The sequence below is a fragment of the Littorina saxatilis genome, linkage group LG6 (assembly GCF_037325665.1).
Source record: "Littorina saxatilis isolate snail1 linkage group LG6, US_GU_Lsax_2.0, whole genome shotgun sequence".
NCBI lineage: Eukaryota > Metazoa > Mollusca > Gastropoda > Littorinimorpha > Littorinidae > Littorina > Littorina saxatilis.
Genome location: NC_090250.1, coordinates 31,206,860 through 31,225,541, shown reverse-complemented (window position 1 = coordinate 31,225,541; position 18,682 = coordinate 31,206,860). Strand labels below are relative to the sequence as shown.

The 18,682-nt window shown below is 47.2% G+C and overlaps 1 protein-coding gene across 3 annotated transcripts in view; it reads right to left on the bottom strand.

Annotated features, from left to right (window-relative positions):
• The window catches only part of LOC138969001 (pre-mRNA 3'-end-processing factor FIP1-like), a 34,480-nt gene extending 16,144 nt beyond the window's left edge, over positions 1 to 18,336 (bottom strand). For 2 of the 3 annotated variants that reach the window (XM_070341690.1, XM_070341692.1), the window contains exons 1-9: positions 18,233 to 18,336; positions 15,302 to 15,356; positions 14,198 to 14,264; positions 13,677 to 13,780; positions 7,591 to 7,643; positions 6,887 to 7,018; positions 6,391 to 6,503; positions 4,507 to 4,558; positions 3,640 to 3,793 (exon numbers count right to left, since the gene is read on the bottom strand). In XM_070341690.1, coding sequence (XP_070197791.1) covers positions 3,640 to 3,793; positions 4,507 to 4,558; positions 6,391 to 6,503; positions 6,887 to 7,018; positions 7,591 to 7,643; positions 13,677 to 13,780; positions 14,198 to 14,264; positions 15,302 to 15,356; positions 18,233 to 18,308 — 806 coding nt within the window. In that variant the 5' untranslated portion in view covers positions 18,309 to 18,336. The remainder of the gene's footprint in view (positions 1 to 3,639; positions 3,794 to 4,506; positions 4,559 to 6,390; positions 6,504 to 6,886; positions 7,019 to 7,590; positions 7,644 to 13,676; positions 13,781 to 14,197; positions 14,265 to 15,301; positions 15,357 to 18,232) is intronic. The other variant, XM_070341691.1, reaches the window with a different exon arrangement.
• Positions 18,337 to 18,682: the final 346 nt, after the last annotated feature.

Genomic DNA, 18,682 nt, shown 5'->3' with positions numbered 1-18,682 from the left:
TCAGAAAGGTACCTCCCTGCTAATAAGATTTCGTGGTGGTAAAAGCCACATCAAAACCTCGCATGCTCGCTGTGGCAGTGATAGGGAGCGAGATGCCACCCCCTGCTTATTGAGATAAAAGACCACTGTGGTGTTGTCTGATTGAATCAACACATGTTATCCCCTGACAAGGGGAAAGAATTCCACAAGAGACAGAACTGCTTCCCTGGTGGAGAGAGAACCAACGGGAACGCCCTGTATGAGCAGTGGTGTGAGAATCCAAAGATTGGTTGTGTCTGTGAACCAGTCAAGAAAAGACACTAACATGTTCCGGCTCTTCATTTGATTGCTTAGAAAACGAAACCAGAGCCCCGAAGATCTGAATTAAATAAAAAGTAGCCACTTCCGATCTATTTTGTATATCCGAAGGTGGAAGTAAACATAGGCACGATCTATATAAGTGACCCAACAGGAAGGGCCCCAGTGCCTCCCTCAATAAAGTGAGAGTCCTAATCGCCCCTCCAGCCGCTGTGGGAAAACACAGAGGCAGAGAGAAGAGTGGCCGAACGCTAATACTCCAGTTGACAAGTGCCAAGAGTATGCAAGAAAGCGTGCTATTGTTTGCCCACTGAACCCTACCGCTAAATCGCCTCGAGGAGATAAAGTGGTGGGTATTAACTTTTGGCACCGTGCCACGCCGAGAAGAAGATAATAAACCAAAGCTGAGAAAGGCCAGCTTAGCGCTTTTCTCTGATAAGAAATGCCGAGGCCTGCCGTGGGCTTTTCCTTTTGATGTGAGATTCTCTCTGTTAAAGAAGAGTCCGCGTGCAAAGAGGAGGATTCGCAAAGAAAACCCTCGAGCAAGGAAGAGATTTAAGTCTCACCGACAGAACAATACTGTCGGCCGAGGCCTTTTCCCAGACGAACAGCGAAGCTAAACCCTTTGAATATGTGTGCCGACAGAACACAAAGGCATCCCGTGAGTACGAAACCGCACAAGGGAAAGAACGAATCAAAGTCTTGTACCAAGACGATAATAGAAAGAAGTGCGGCCACGATCTTCCACAGCCAGGAGATTGACAACAGACAATTTCTCCTTGCTATGAACCTTAAGATGTATGATCGACAAGTACGGTGCAACCGGAAGCGGTTCCGTAGTACGAAGAAAAGAATAAACTAAGTTCTTAGGCTTGGTGTAACCTAGGCCTACGGATATCGCTCAGCGAGTGAAGCGTTACTTGAGCGGGTGACGCAAGCGAAAGCAACGCCGCATCGCTGCCCACAAAGGAAGTGATAGAAAGGAGAAACATATGAGAAAACTTCCACAAGTTCAAATTCTAGAGCCAGACAAGAAAGCGTCCCTGCGTGTGTAAACCGCATGTGCGTACAACCGTGCCGCGACTGACATTTGTCCGGCTGAAACCTTAGCCAAAGAGGCCAGGAGTATGAGGACGTCTTTCACGCTAGAGTCGTTTCGAAAATCGAAAGGATTCAACGACCCCGCGACCGACCGCGAAAGAGATCGAAGAAGTGTCTCTGAAAGAGACGCAAGTACCAACGAGTATCTTCCCGTCTCCTCCAAACCAAGTAACGCGCCTTCAGAGTAAGCACAAGTTTTGTCCAAACTATAGACATCTTCCCTGAGATTAGCCAACTCCGGAGTGACCGGAAGCGGTGCACTCGGCAAAGCGTAAGTCTCAATAAGACTGTGATGACGACGGGAGAGAGCAAACTTGCGTGAATGAAACGAAGTGCTCGCTTCCGTAACTGGTCTGAGGCAAACCATGGCTGAGCAGCATCAGGAACCTGACCGTGTGCAGCCAGTAAAGGCACAGTATCCACAGGCAAGCTATTCTCAGAACCCGAAGTTCTAGCCAGCACCTTGGAAAGTTCGTAAGCAACAGAAGGAGACTCGCTAAAACGATATCCCTGAACTTCCGTTAAGGCAGGGCGGAAATCACCCACCGCTGAGGGTGGTGGTGCCGCAGAGCTCGTCATAGCTGTCACCCCTTCAGCGAAGTACTTGGCAGACACCTGAGCTGCAGTAACCATAGCTGGTTAAAGTTTGAGTGACAACTTGACATCAACTTCCTCCTCAGAAACTGAGTGAGAATCGTCGAACTCCGAATCTGCTGAGGCTGGACCGTGAAATTCGCTGTGACAAGCTGCGTCACTAAAACGATCCACCACAGGCGAGGCTGATTGCAAAACGGAAGAACCGTGCAAAGCCTGCCCGAAAGCAGCTTCCTGCCCAAAAGGGGGAAGTTGAGACATGTACACATTCACCGAGACATAAAAGTCTGCCCGTGAGTACATCTGTCTCGTTGTCCGGTGTCGACCCCCCGTGAGTTCCGCCTCTTAAAAAGAGCGATAGCCTCCGGGAGAGTCGAACTTTCACTCCCCAGCCTCAGCGGGGGAGCTACTAGTTCCGGCCCAACTTGTTGTCCGGTGTTGACCCCCCGTGAGTTCCGCCTCTTAAAAAAGAGCGATAGCCTCCGGGAAAGTCAAACTTTCACCCCCCAGCCGCGGCGGGGGGGCTACTAGTTCCGGCCCAACTGGAACACTTTCACCAGAGAACCTGGCTACCGGTGAACCTGACTAACCTGTAGAGCGTGAACGCTCCTCGTATGAAGTAAACACACTCCTCTGCGTGCACGTCAGCCGAAGAGACTGTGCATGAAGGCGGAACCTCGATGCGTGACAACAAACTGCGTCGCCCACTCCCGCCGGGAGCGAGCGCAAACTCGACGAATGGCAACATGTTATACATTTGGGTCGAAAACATCTCAAAAAGGGAAGCAAACTATCTTTAACACAAGTAATCTCTTTCCCACTGCGTTTGCCTTGGCTGAAGTAACCTAAATTTAACCTGCTTCAGCACTGGCATGATTGGATTCATAGGGTCCAAAATTTAACAGACATTCTTTCTTTCTTCTTTATATGTTGTTTAACGTCGTTTTCAACCATACAAGGTTATTTAACAGACGCAAAAGTTAGAGAAGCTGGGTCAAGAACGGAAATGGTAGTGCCTTTGCCTTTCTCTTTATGCGAAACGTAAAAGGAGAAACCTCAGCAGCTACTGACTAGTCTGTGGTTTCTAATTCTCCTTGTCAGCCATTGCTGACAAAAACCAGTCTGAGTTATGATATTGATAAACAACAATCAGACCGAACAACGGAGAAAGAAAGAAACGCAAGCAAAAGCAAATAAATTAGAACGAGCTCACCCAAACTTGTGCATGAGAAGCAGGGACCTGTAGACGGGGTGAAACACTGTCCAGAAGACAGTAGGCTAAAAGCCTGCAGCGTAGTGTAAAAAGCGTCCGAGCTACTTGGTGGCTGAAGTAGGAGTGAGTTTCTAACATAGGCGGTGGTCGAGTCACGCGTGATAGGTCACGTGACGGTATGACCTCGACTCTTGTATAGCTTGGGTTATAGGTCAATGCCGTTCTTTTTTAGGGGGTTGCTTCCCCTTTGGGGTGAAGCGTAGTTCAGTGTCCTAGCACTTTAACTGAAGTTAATGCTATCTATGTGAGTTGCGTAAGAATATGTAATTTAATGAGATTTTTTTTAAGATTTCACAAATCCGAAGCAGTGCTTGGTTTTCACCCCGTTACACACTTTCTTATGCACACCACCCTGCTTCCCTGTAGTGACTTACATTTGTGGAGGAGGAGGGGCCACAACTCCAGCAACAGGGATGGGGTCCCCCTCGTCGGGTCGCCGAGAGTTATTAGCTGTTCCCCCGATAACATTGATGGTCCCCACTTGTGGCTGTGAGATCACTTGTGGACGACTTCTGGCCATGGGTATGACTGATGAATTTCAACAACATTTCAATTATCTCCTACTGGTATTTTGAGATGTGACTTCATGACAGTGTAAGTGTAACTCTCCTTTTTTTAGACCCCCTGAATAATGAATACAGTGGAACCCCATTTTAAGACCCCCAATTTAAGACTCCCTCCCTTTTGAGACCTTATTTTTTCAGATTTTCTGTTCATAACCTGTGTAAATTTATCCCCATTTTCAGACTCCCTCCTTATTAAGACCTGATTTTTTCAGATTTTGGAGGTCTTAAAAGGGGGGTTCCACTGTACTACTTAACCCCCTATCAAGACCCTCTTTTTCTGTTCACAATCTCTGCAAATTAAACCCATATTAAGACCCGATTTTCTCATATTTTTGGAGGTCTTAAAAAGGAGGGGAGGAGGGGGATCCACTCTATCAGTAGCTAACTATTTCTAGAATTTTCACTACGTCAGTTTCTCTTGGGTTTATCATCCCTTAAATATCACTGATAAACACAAGGAGGTAAACTATTCAGTAGGAAGACCTGCTTTGTTCTCATCAATGCTAACCACGTTCAGCTAAACTTATTGAATTAACAAATTTCATTATGTGGCTAATAGCCATTTCAACAACTAATTATCACCACTAAACATGACCACAAGGTGGCATAAATTACACAAAGCAATCTTTATTTCATTGGTACAATTTGTATACAAAAGGTTTGTTTTAAACTTACTTGTTGGCTCTCTTGTTGTAGTTATACTGTGACTATCCAGAACAATTGGCGTCTGAAAAAAAGAACTCATACATTAACACACACACACACACCTCAAGCAAAGGCTCCTTTTTAGCCCTTTCTTTGAAAAAAACAAAACCCCTGACATTTAAGCACCAAGCATAAGTCTATGTGCCAGAATTGTAAGCTTTTACAACTTCCAAAGACATTACATGGCATGCAAGAGCTGAAGAAGTATACAAAGAAATCCTCACTCAAATCTTCTACAGCAGTCCCTCTCATGAACGGACACCCTTGGGCCATAGCAAAACTGTCCGTACATTGCAGGTGTCCGGTCACGGGAGGGGTGACCACACAACCCCCTCCCCCATACACTCACACAGAGACACACAAACAACAGGATTGAGTCTATGATAATCACTTCTTGTGGCTACTAAACAATAACAATAAACTCCTAATACTTCTTTAAACGTTCTGTAAAAAGGATTTGTATGAAAAGTGTTGAAAAGAAGAGATAAAATAAATCCTCAAGGCAGTGAACACACTCACCATGCACTGACATACGAAAGCAGCCACACAAACACAGCACAGAGGAGCGTGTGCAGATGCTTTGCAAGAATAAGCTTGAAAACCAGTTTGAATAAATAGCAGCAGATAGAGCTGCATGTCATAATCATGTAATTTATTTTTTTCTTGTCTGGCTTTATTGACTGCATGCCGATCATGTGGCATGGCAGTGACTTTTCACTCTTCAGTCGGAAATACACTGTACATAACACAGCTCCCATTCTCCCTCACTAATGCCTACCCCAAGCCGTGACAACTGATGCTTGGAAATTGTGTGGAAGAGTACACCTCTCTATTTCTCTCCAATGCTCTTCCTGCTGACATGCAGTGACACCGGACACCCCACAGAGTTTAGCCAGCTAACCCTCCACACCCCCCCCCCTTCCTCTCTCTCTCCCTCCCTCCAGCCATGTACTGTTGGGGGCTGTGGCCAGAGAGGCCAGCTGCACTATTCACTCAGAGCAAAACCAGTTGACAGTGTCGTAACTTTTGACAAAGCAAGACAACTGAAGGGTTCATAGATTACGCAACCGACTCACTGGTCAAGGCTGAGGGGAAACAAGAGTATCTTGTCAATGAAAGAGGTTAGGCCTACACACAGACACACGATGCTGAGAACTGTGGCCGGTTTTTCACTCACTTTCGCTCAGGACCTTCATCGACTGTGGTTTCTGTTGTTTACGTCCAACAGACAAGAATAAAGAGCTCAGTGCAGTTTCATGTTGGCATCTTCGCATGTACTCCACTCCGGACCAAAACTACCCCCCCTCCTCAGTGATGGGTACACGTGCACTCAAGTTATCAGTGACTGTCATCACGCCATTGCGGCTGTGATCTTTGTACCAAGAACCGGACTGCTCTGTTATCGATTTTGTTGTGGTGATAATTTGACGATGGTCTGTCCGTACATTGGAGGTATGACCTGCTGTTGGGACCGAAAATGAGTGTCCGCGTCCACGTTTTGCAGGTGTCCGTTTAAGGGGGGGCAAATATAGAAGGAAAACACTCCGTGCCGAGCAAATGTGTCCGTACATGTCAGGTGTCCGCTCACGCCGGGGGCCGTACATTGCAGGGACTGCTGTACCACAGAAATACAAACACTTTTAAAGCAAGAGAAAGAATGCATGTTAGTGTCCAAATAAGTGTGAAAATGTGCTGTATGCAGCTGTGTTTGTAACAGCAAGGATGTTCATTTTATCAAACTAGCATTGAAGAAAAACAGTTCCGTGAGTGTGACTAATAAAACCTACACAGACACACGGGACATTCAGTGAGTCAATCAAGTTCAAGACAAAGCAGATAACAGTTAACACTCACCACAGTTTTAGTAACGCCTTCGTTAAAGGCCCTGAGACGTCTCTGTTTATCACAATACTGCTGCCACGTCTCCTCTGTGAAGCCATAGTTGAAGTAATCTGTGATGTCAGCACCTGGAGAGAACAAACATTCAGTGAACTTCAACTACTCCCTTTAGTACAGAACATCCCACTAATATGGTCATAAAGTCTTCAGATGTGTACACATTCTTCACCAACAAACTACATGTAGTTCAAATTGTTTAAAAAAAATCTACATAAATTAGCTTTAATAGTTGGATCAATACTATCAATATCACACAGCAAGAAAACATAACAAATCTTGATAGTGATGCCTTACAATTGCTGTACACTGCTGCAGTGTATGGGGAATCAAGAATCTAAAACACACATAGAAAAGGCCAACAAATGTCTAAGGAGAAATATGGAGGTCCAAGAACTCAGATCTATGTATGCAAGTGCCTGTAAGTCTAAGTAATACAACAGCCATCATTTACCTGGTTTCCTCCACGGCTTCTCCTCAGCTTCAATACTGTTGAGATCAAATTCGTAGACAGGTACGCTGTTAATGGTGCCCTGCGCGTCTATGTCGATGCCTTTTGCTGTCCCTGCTGGCTTGGTGCCTGTAGCTGCAAGTTCAACACATGGTTTAGCGGCTCATGTAATAACTGATCTGTTCCTCAAACATAAACCTCAAAGGACTTGGAAATAATCACGGTGACGTAAGAAAGGTTGACATTAGTATATTAATTTTGACACATAATGCCTTTAAATTTAATGACCACAACCCTAAATCTTAAAACACACCTAACCTACTATCTACTGTCACAAAACTGTGCTATCAAGAAGTCTACCATATTTCACGCCAAATGCAACACCATAGCCCTATCCAAACCAATCCTTTAAGTTCAGAATCCAACAGAATTACAGCAACAAAAAGTTGTCAGCATCTCAAACTTAAACTGTCAAAGACCACATGATGCATCGGTAATGTATTCGTTTGATGTAAACAAAAAATACGCTGATGATAACCTTATCTACCATTACTAAAGGCTGGGTATCATTCATTCAATGAATGATGCACCCATACATAAATGTGAAGCTTTACAAACTGACAGTGACACACAGCACTAAATAAAATACAACTCACAAAGACATCCGAGTTTTGCTTTAACACACACACTAACACACAAGTACATACCTGCTGCAGGTTTCTGGTAGTTACTTCCACTTTTGAACAGATTCCTGGGTTGCCTGGATTGCAGAAAAGATTCAAAACTAGTACAGTCCTGTTAGTATTAGTACTGTAAACAAAACTGCAAGATCGAACTCTGCTGATAAAAATCGATGCAGTATGGCAACCACTACCAAGGAGTGTATATTCGAAAATTTTTATCTAAATTTTGATTTGATTAATATACTTACCCGAATCACATGATTAGCATTGACCCACTTCGATGCATAGGTTATGATAAAAGCTACCCCGTCTAGGTATAAGGGGAGCAACCCCAACTAAAAAAGTGACTGCACCAGCATGACTGACACCCTGGGTTACGTCCCATGTAGCCTACTACGTCATCAATGGTGCTGGTCACGTGATACCCCTTCAATCGACTAATTGAACATCAAAAATCGTGCGGGGCAGGAGGGAGGGAATTACCCATGTGATTCGGGTAAGTATATTAATCAAATCAAAATTTAGATAAAAATTTTCGATTATAATTACATATTCTTACGCCGAATCACATGATTAGCAGATAACTCCAACCAGGCGGTGGGTAAGATCAAAGAAGTTCAAACCCACTCTTAAAATCTGGAGAGGCATTGTCCCGCTGCCACCAAAGCAGGAAGGGACCTAGATCCATCGTTACAGATAGATCCATACTGCCAGAAGGCAGCAATGTCTCCCTATTAAACTGATAAAGACAAAAGCCGAGCACCAGTAAGCTGTGTGCAGGACATCATCCAACCTCCCAGACCGTAAAACGGCCGAGGAGGAGGCCCAGGCCCTGGAAAAAGAGCTCGGGCTGAGCCTAGGGGAAAGATAGCCGAAAGCTACGCCAAGGCGGAGGGGAAGAGAATCCCTCGCCAAAAAACTGGCCCACTGCCAAACATCAGGGAAAGAGCCGGTGAGAAAGAAAACATCTAGCTCACTCTAAAACCCTTGCCAGGAACTGGCCCACTGCCAAAAGACAGAACGGGGACCGAGAACCAACCTAAATGACAGTCGCAATGCCGCTCAGGCAAAAAAGCGAAAGACAGCATCAGAGAGCCCGTAAGCTGTGCTCAGCACTTCTTGCCATCTCCTGAACCATAAAGGGGCTCAAGTCTTGAATAACCCGAGCCGAGTAGAGGGGCAGACAAGCTGCCCCCCCCCCCCCCCTTACTATTGGAAGGAAAAGCCAAAAACCCTGGAAACGACAAGCGTAAGGTTGACCGATCATAAATGAAAAGCACCAACCTTCCCCAGGACCGTAAGACAATCATGCCAAAGAAAAAGCCTTGGCATGGAGAGAGGCCCGAAAGGCCGGAGAGATAACGGTCAGCTCCAGAGAGGAGTGACCTGTTTCCTAGAAAGAGAGAGAGACGTCTGAGTACAAAAAACCAGAGTCAAACTCAAAGAAAAAACTCAGAAGAGACGGTCACCAGAAGTCCACTACCAGACCATGCAGAAGCACAGAGGGAGGTAAACAGAGGAAGAAGCGGCCTACGAAAAGTGTAAGCCGCCAGCAGAGCGGAGAACGCGATGGCCAAAGCCTGATGTGACCGGTGACTCTAACCAAAATGACTAAAGTCAGAGTGATCACAAAGCAGTCTGCTTGTAGGTAAACGAAAGAAAATCAAAAACCCAAAACAGAAACGAGGCTGGAAAGGAAAAACAGAAAACTGTGAAGCTAACCAGCCTTAAGACTCCCTGAACGAGAGTTCACAAGAAGAAGGGCCCGAAGAAATTTCGCGGCCGACCGAGCCCAGAAAATTCCTGAGTCTGGCTGAAAAACCAAACACGTCTGATACCTCAGAACCGAGAATCAGACACGGAACACAACAGGCAAGAGTCCGTAATAGTTGCCAGCGGTAGAAGGGTGACCGTAACAGGCAACCCACCCCACCGGAAGTCGACCCGACCCGCCTCCTGGCAGGATGAGGGAAAAGAGGAAGACACAAAATCTAGAGACACGGAGACCGTAGTCGCCCATGCCAGGCAGGAGACTATTACACGGGCTAAGGCTGAGAGCCGTAACGCCCGTAGACCCGCCACCAAAGATGCTGGGCTGAAAGCCCGCACCAAGAAACCAGAAAATTAACTAGACCTCTACCGAAAGGGGAGGTTTAGCCAATAAAGCTGAGAAAAGTGATAGGCCACAAGAATGACCCCTCACCATGCATTGCTAAAACCAATGCAAACTCAGTAAAATCTGAATGTAACCTCCGAGGCCACCTCAAGTAAACCTTAAGTTTGGACGAAACACCAGAACAAGTCCGATCGCTAGAGAAAGACAGAGTCAAAATCGGCGAAAAGCCCACTAGGACCAAGTCCAAAAGAGTAGACAACAACCACCACCACCAACGGATGAAATGGCTGTTGCACCAGCCGAGGCTGAAAAACCCGGATGCCCTAATGCAGGCTGTTGTTCCCAAAAAATACAGACTAAGACGTCTGTGCAAGGAAGAACCTCTCCGGATAAACCTGAGCTGAGGACTTAGCCTGAAAAAGCTGAGTCTGCTTAGGTAGAGCCCGTTTTGCTGCTTCAAAGCTTGGAGAGCAAAAGAAGAGACCTGAAGGTCCCTACACATCTATATCTCCTTGGAGGCCAGGAGGCCAGGGAGGCCTTGGAAGCCAGGAGACTTAAGAGGCCAGGAGGCCTTGGAGGCCCGGAGGCCATGGAGGCCAGGAGGCCTTGGAGACCAGGAGGCCAGGAGGCCTTGGAAGCCAGGAGACCTTAGAGGCCAGGAGGCCTAAGAGGCCAGGAGGCCTTGGAGACCAGGAGGCCTCAGAGGCCAGGAGGCCTTGGAGACCAGGAGGCCCGGAGGCCTTGGAAGCAAGGAGACCTTAGAGGCCAGGAGGCCTAAGAGGCCAGGAGGCCTTGGAGGCCATGGAGGCCTTGGAGACCAGGAGGCCTCAGAGGCCAGGAGGCCTTGGAGGCCTTGGAGGCCGGGAGGCCCTAGAGGCCAGGAGGCCTTGGGGGCCAGGAGGCCTAAGAGACCAGGAGGCTTCAGAGACCAGGAGGACTTGAAGGCCAGGAGGCCTTAGAGGCCAGGAGGCCGAAGAGAGACCCATCCACCGAGGGTGAAGAACTAAGGGTGTCTCATTGATTCCTCACAAACTAGGAATGGGCGAGGAACAAGTCCCGTCTGTACATGACCGTATGGGCATTGTGCAGAGAGGAAGGACTTCTCCGTTCTAAATTCGCCCTAGCAAAAGTGGAGAAAGCATCCCCTGCGTCCTGCTCTAAACTGAGAGTAAAGGGCGCAAAGAACTCCGTAAAGGAGTGTCTCCGAGATGGAAGCAAGTTCCAAAAGCTGTCTGCCCACTTCCTCAGAGGGGAAGAGAGTCTGCTCAGAGAGCAGGGGACTCAAAACGTTCCCCAAAGAAGAAGTTCCGGCGTGACCGGCAAAGGTGCACGCAGAGGGGCAAAAGACGACAGCAAATTCCGGGACATCTTGGGCAAAGGCAACCTCCTCTGAGCCGCTAATGTCCCGAAGCTGGGAAGGCCGGAGCCTGAAGCCCCTTTCCTGCAGGTCAACGGCCAAACTTCACCCCTGACTAAGAGGAGGATGAGAGGCGTCGAAGACCAAAGGCACAGGAAGTGAGGAGAACGGCAGAACCCACTACCGAAGTGTGTGGTAGCTGCTAATCCGCCTGAGGCAGGGAGCCTGCAAGCCCAAAGGGCACTGCTGACGAAAAAACCAGACTCAAACCAGATGGGACCATAGCAGGTCCACTATCCAGTGAGCCCCCACTTCCGGCCGGAGCCAGAAGCGCAGAGGTCGCGTACGACCACCGCCGTAAGGCAAGGTTCGAACTGAACGTGCCAGTAGCCTGTGCACTAACCAGTGAACCGATACCTCCAGCCGGAACTGGAAGCACAGCCGTCGCGTAGGGCAAGGCTCGAAACCGGACGTGACAGCAGTCTGTACACTAACCAGTGAACCTACGCTTCCGGCCGTAACCAGAAGCGGCGCTGTCGCGGACAACTGCTGAAGTAGGTAAAGGCTCGAACCAGAAGTGACAGCAACCTGAGCACTAACCAGTGAACCTACACTTCCGGCCGGAACCGGAAGCCCAGCTGACGTTGACGACTGCTGACGTAGGGTAAGGCCCAAACCGGACGTGACAGCGGCCTGTGCACTGCCGGTGAACCTACACTCCCGGCCGGAACCGGAAGCGCAGCTGCCGCGGACGACTGCTGACGTAAGGCAAGGCTCAAACCGGACGTGAACGCAGTCCGAACACTAGCCAGTGAGCCTTTTACTTCCGGCCTGAGCCGGAAGCAGCTGTCGCGGACGACTGCTGACGTAAGATGTGGGACGCACCGGACGTGACAGCAGGCTGCGCACGAGCGGAAGAACCACTGCTTCCGGCCGGAGCCGGAAGCCCAGCTGTCGCGTACAACTGCTGGTGTAAGGCGGGGTTCGGTCCGGACGTGAACGCAAGTCGCTCACTAGCCGGTGAACCCCTACTTCCTGCCAGAGCAGGAAGCCCAGCTGTCGGAACCGACTGCTGGAGTACGGAGAGGTTCTGACCCGACGTGAACGCAAGTCGCTCACTAGCAGGAGAACATCCGATTCCGGAAACCGGAAGTGCAGCTGCCGTAAACGGCTGCTGCAGACACCAACCTTGAAGTGGCCGGATCCCCGGAGGGACATGCACTGTTGCGCTACCGCAAGCGGAAGGCAACCAATGCCGGCCAGGAAGAGGAGAAGAAGATCCCCAAGGGACCGTCCAGAAACATCGCGGTGGACAGCAGCCTGGTCCGGAGAAGACCCAGCGTCTGAAGGAGAGAACGTCGCCTAACCCCCAGGCGGGGGGCAGAGCTGGCGACGAAGTCCGCCGAGGCAAACCTCGCGAACGAGGGAATCTATTTCTGGAAATAAGCAAAAGATAAGTGCAGACCCCAGAGCCCGAGACTCTGGAGCCGAAACAGACGTAAAACGACAGCCTTGGAGGCCAAAACGGACGGCAGAGAGCCAGACGGCCAATCGTCCGTAACATAAAAAACGGCACAGAACAACGTAAAAACTTGCCTAAAATTGTGCCAACATGAACGACAAAGGCGTTCTTCAAAATAAGAGGCTGCTGAGGGATAGAGCTTAGCAGGGCCCAAGCCCTAACCCTCAGCCTTAGCTCCCTCTAATTCTCATTAACGGCCAAGTAAGCACCGAGAGAAAAATAATAAAACGACTGAAACTAGCAAAGTCCGAAAGGACGCCAGCCTTTCAGAAGCCAGCAAAGAGGGCAGCTAAAACCAGTTTAGGAGCTACCAAAGGCAGCTAAACAACTAGCTATACGAAGAGTTAAGCGTCCGAGTACGGACGAAAAATCAACATAACAACAACATGCTAGCTAAAAATGGCGACCAAGGAGGAAGCCACAAGTCTGAAAATAATAAAGTCCGTACAGACACAAACATTTCAGAAGCAAGCGAGCAAAAAAGATAAGCACGTACGTAAAAGCTACCGACGGCAGCTACAAAGCAAGCTACGACAGCGTTAATAGCCCGAACACGGCTAAAACAACAGAAGCCAGCCAACGTGCTAATGCAAATGGCGACCGTGAGGAAGCCAAACAACCGCTGAAAACTTCAGAGTCCAAAGGACATGCGAAATTCACAGCAGAAACAATAAAACATACAAGAAAATATGAACGATCTCACCAGCTGCAAGCCAGCAAGAAGTAGACGGGGGCCGAGGCCGGTGGGTGCCGTAGACACAAAACCAGCCAGAGCAAAAGCGAACACAACCGTCACCCTTGAGTGATAGTAGTCGATTGAAGGGGTATCACGTGACCAGCACCATTGATGACGTAGTAGGCTACATGGGACGTAACCCAGGGTGTCAGTCATGCTGGTGCAGTCACTTTTTTAGTTGGGGTTGCTCCCCTTATACCTAGACGGGGTAGCTTTTATCATAACCTATGCATCGAAGTGGGTCAATGCTAATCATGTGATTCGGCGTAAGAATATGTAATTATAATTTTGTATACATGTATTTACACTATCTTTATAATAAACTAAATATTGCTCCAATGATAACACATTTTATAGAAACAAAAAATACCAAACATACTCATTGACGCTCCAGGCTTTGATGTCTCCAATAGTGACTTGAACGTTATCCTCATCAGAATCATCATCGTCATCTTTCTCTTGTGACTCCCCTTCCTCCCCGCTCTGCACATATAAAATAATATTTGTGATTAATATATATAACAATATATAAAAGGTTCATAAAAATACATAACTATTTATCAGACATCTATTAACAACAATTCCAGATGCACGAACAACCAAATTACTGAGCTGTTTCGGAAAAAATGAAACTGTACAAATAGGCCGACTGCATACATATCATTAATAATTTCTTAAACAATATCTTGCAAAATCTAATAAATCTTTATCCTATCAAGTTTATACAAACCGCCCAACCAGAGGTTGGCTACATGTTCTTCTTTCATGGTTTTCTTTCTTTCTTGTAAATCAAATTAACACTCTTCACCTGAGTGTGTACACTGCACTTCTTTTTGGCGGCTTTTCGCAAAAAACACAAAGATGAAAAAAGTGAAAGAATACAGAACAAGTTTTGAATACCATTTCTCCTTCTTCCCTGTCCTCTTTCTTCACCACAACTCCATTCTGTACTGCAGGGACACCTCTGCTGAAAACAATGCATTTTTAAACAAATCTGGAAATTATCGACATGAACTATTATTATATATATACTCACTAAATTTTCTTGCTTGATTATTTGTAAAATAAGATATATGTTTCAGCTCCCTCCCTTCTCCGAAATTGGTGGCATCAACAATAGGACAACTCTGATACATAATAAGATTCAGAATAGGTATAGGCTGGAGCACTGACGAATCAGTTACTGAGCCCCCAGACTCAAGATATGGCGAGTCGGCTACGGAGCACCCAGGCTTCGGGAACCAGCACTATCCACAAGCTACCTTTTTTCCCAAAGACCGAGGAGTTAAAAAAAGATTTTGTTTTTAAAAGTTAAATTCCAAGCCCGGCGGTCTTTGGGTGTGTTTTTTCTTCTGGAGAAAGATTTATGGAGATCAGTTTTAGAATCAGGAAGACTTGTATCTCGGCAACAGCACAATCTTAAAGACTGACAGAAGCAATATACGTGGTTTGCAGGTGTCGGCTCTGTCAAATTTGATGCGAAGCAGACACGTTTTGCCATAACTGAAAAGAAATTTGTTTTTTTCTCTTGTTAATGATTTTAAGTATTGCATTTTACTATTTTTTAGTAATAAATCAATTAAATGCTGCTTTTAGCCTTGGGGCTAGTGATTCACGATGCTCGGTTCGCAAACGCATTTGTCTTCAATCTTTCAGAGTCCATCCAACAGCTTTGGATCAAATAAAGAGAGCGGGGGAAAAAGAACGGACAGGATGAAAAAAAAGAAGGTTGAAAGATTTTGTTTTTAAACAACAAAAACAAGTGATGGCAGGTCTCAAACCCTGGACCACACGATCCATGGTCCAGATAGTCTAACCACTGCACCGCCACTATGCACACCTTATTGACACGATAGGCAATAAAAGGGAGGTCTATTTTGAGATCTACTGACGACTATAATTATTGGTTCCCGAGCCTGGGAGCTCCGTAACCGACAGGTAAGTTCCCGAGCCACTCTGTTCAGAAAAATAGTTTAAGCAAGTCCATACAATATTAATACTCACTTTGACGGTGGCTTGTCTTGACCTGCATCACCATCCTCCTTGCCTTTACCTTCATCTGTAACAAGCTCTTCATATCAAACTTCATTCCAATGGTTTGTCCATGTAGTTTGTAGAATTCAACAATCCGAAAAGGGTTATTTATAATTTCTCTCCCTCTCTCTTTGAAGTCTTTCACAATAAAAAATTTCACACTGGCCATACGCACTTGGAGTGTATACAGGGGTCAGAATTTTGTATACACTCCGGCGTTTATTTCCGGCCACGAAGCGAATTTGCCATTCGACACCACTTTGCGATAGGAATGCAGAGCAGTTGATTATAAGACTACAAAGAAACAAAAACAATCTGATCCCGCACGGCCTTTGCTGTAACGTAGATTACATTTTCAGGGTGTACTTAAAAGACCAGACACTGAACCGCATCAACACTCCGAGCGTAATTCGACGCCATTTTGCGAAGGTACGCTTCACTTTCAATTCATGGTATCAAAGTACGCTGGAAACAAACACAGACAAAAAAACAAACAGTGAAACACACACACAAAACTTATGCTTCACGGCAGTTTATTGTCAGAGCTTGGAACACTTTTGGGGTGTGTATCAACCTAGTTTGTATATTATGTGAGTGTACATTATTTGCCAACCCTCGCCACTCCGAAAAAGAGATAGCGGAAGTCCATACGTCAGACTGATTTTTCATTGGCTACTTCCTAACGACTTGTTAAGGGGCATTTCATTAGCTACAGATTTGTAACCGAGTTTTTCATCGTCAGAGTGTATACAGACTCATCGATCCTGAATACAGTACACTCTGAATCTGAGTGTAGAATGCTGTCATTGTCACTGTCAGATATTTTGTCTATTATTTCATGCATTAAAACAAGTCTCATATTCCAAATCAGAACACTCTTATCTTACCAAACACTCTGTATCTGTATCTGTAGGTTACGTCGCTAGCATCCAGATTGCTGGCTTTGGCGCGACGGGTGGGTGTGCGCAGCGACGTCGCTTATCGGCGGCTGGTAGTCAGCGCCGCCTTGAATGCCTCAATAGAGGCTGAGTGGACAACTGTGTTGTCCAGGTGATTCCACTCTATTGTGGATCGTGGGAAGAACGACTGCTTGTATTGTTCAGTGTTGCAGCGTGGTACAGCGAAACACCTGTTGTTATTTTTTATGTAATTGTCTATGGGGTTGCTACCAACGTAGTCTGCTGTTTGTCTTCTGGGTCGAATCATGCGGCCAGTACGTTGAGGGGTCAGGAATTTGTCTGGAGGCATTGCCGGCACCAGCCCCTCAACCACCTTGTAGTAGAAAGTCAGGCGGAGGTTTACTCGACGTTCCTGGAGAGTTGGGAGGTTGTGGCGTGTCAGGAGGCCCGTAACAAAGCCAGGATGTCTTGATCGGTAGTCGTTGGCGATGAAACGTGCTGCTGTGCGCTGTATGCGTTCCATCCTATCGATGTCCTGCGCTTGGTACGGGTCCCAGACTACTGCTCCGTACTCAAGGTTGGGTTGGAAGGGACAGTTTTGAGGATGGTGTTGTTGAGGGAGTACATGAAGGTGGAGGGTGGTTTGTGGGAGATGCTCATGACATAGCACTTGGTGGCGTTGAAGCGCATTCCCCATTTCTCTGCCCAGCCTTCTAGACACTTCAGGTCCTCTTGTAGGGTGGGGTGGTCGTTAAAGGTGTTGATCTCTCTGTAGACGAGACAGTCGTCGGCGAACAGCCTAACCTGGGATCTGACTGCCTGCGGGAGATCGTTGATGTGGCTGAGAAAAAGGAGTGGGCCCAGCACGGTGCCTTGTGGGACGCCTGAGTCGACGGTAGTGGGCTGGGACGTACTGCCTTCAACGACGACTTGCATGCTGCGTTCCGTGAGGAAGCAGTGAAGCCATGCGTGGAGGGGGCCTGTGATGCCATAGTTGGCCAACTTGAGGAGGAGCCGGTCATGGGGACGGTGTCGAATGCTTTGGAAAAGTCTAGTATGGCCATGTCAATTTGTTTGCCTTGATCAAAAGATTGTAGTAGGTCGTTGGTGGTGGTTAGTAGTTGGGTTTCAGTGGAGTAGCCAGATCGAAAGCCGTGGTTCAGGTTTGTAAGGATTTTGTGGGCTTGGAAATGGGACATAATGTGGCGGAAGATAATGTGTTCAAGGAGTTTGCAGGGGACAGAGGTAAGGGAGATTGGGCGATAGTTGGCGGGTTCGTGGCGGTCCCCTTTCTTAAAGGCACACGACACGTTGGCCGACAACCAGTCCTTGGGTAGACGTCCGCTGTCGACAGAGGTCTGGAAGATCAGTGCTAGCGCTGGGCCGACGCTGTTGGCGAGTGTCTTGAGGACGGTGTTCGGGATGCCGTCTGGTCCGGACGCCTTGTTGACTTTCAGTTGTCGTAACAGCTTGGTGACTCCGGGGACTGTGATGGTAATGGGTGGGATGTCAGGGGCGGTGGATTGGAGGTGGGGGAGGGGTTGGGAGGAAGTTTTGGTGAAGACAGATTTGAACTGGTTAAGGAGGATGTCCGATTTTGACTGGCTGTCACTGTGGAGTTGGCCTTTGGTTTTGAGGGGGGCTACTCCGACATTGTCCTGTTTCCTGGCCTTGATGAACCGCCAGAATGGCTTGGTGTCGTTCCTATCTAGCCCTTCTTGAATGGTGCCGTTGATGTACTGCGTTGAGTTGCAGAGAGAGAGAGAGAGAGAGAGAGAGAGAGAGAGAGAGAGAGAGAGAGAGAGAGAGAGAGAGAGAGAGAGAGAGAGAGAGAGAGAGAGACCGGACCGACAGAGACACTCAAGACAGAGAGAGAGAGAGAGCGTTTATTGTACGGTGTTCGTGCATGCTGAATAAATGCAATTTTTCATGACAATGAACCTTAAAACCAAAAGCTCGAAGGTTTAAGCTTATAGCTTTACCAACCGAATTACAACTTTACCTCCGTAGAGCCATGCATCATCGTCGTCGGCAGCTGCCTCTTCTGTCGGCGCTTTTTCTGCTTCGGGCGCAGCCATTTTTGATTGTAGTACACATGCAAAGCTAGCATTTCGTGCGTTTGATAATCGATTATAAAATGTAATGTAAGTTTTAATAATCTTTTCAACAAATTCGATTTATGAGGCATTTTTTTCGGGTTTTTCGCTTGATTAAACTTGTATCAATACATTTAGTTTCGCATCGTAAGGAAGGGAAGAAACTGCATACACCAAAAAAAACTGCAGTTGCTCCCCGTGCACTATAAACTTGACTGAGAGTGAGACTTCATCTCCTTCCTTGTCTTTTCTTGAACCCATTTCTCCACCCCAATTCTCCCACACCCTTCCCCATTGTTTTATAATCCAGTATTCCGATGGGTTCCCTGACTCTGTGTGTGTTGTCAGGAAAAAAC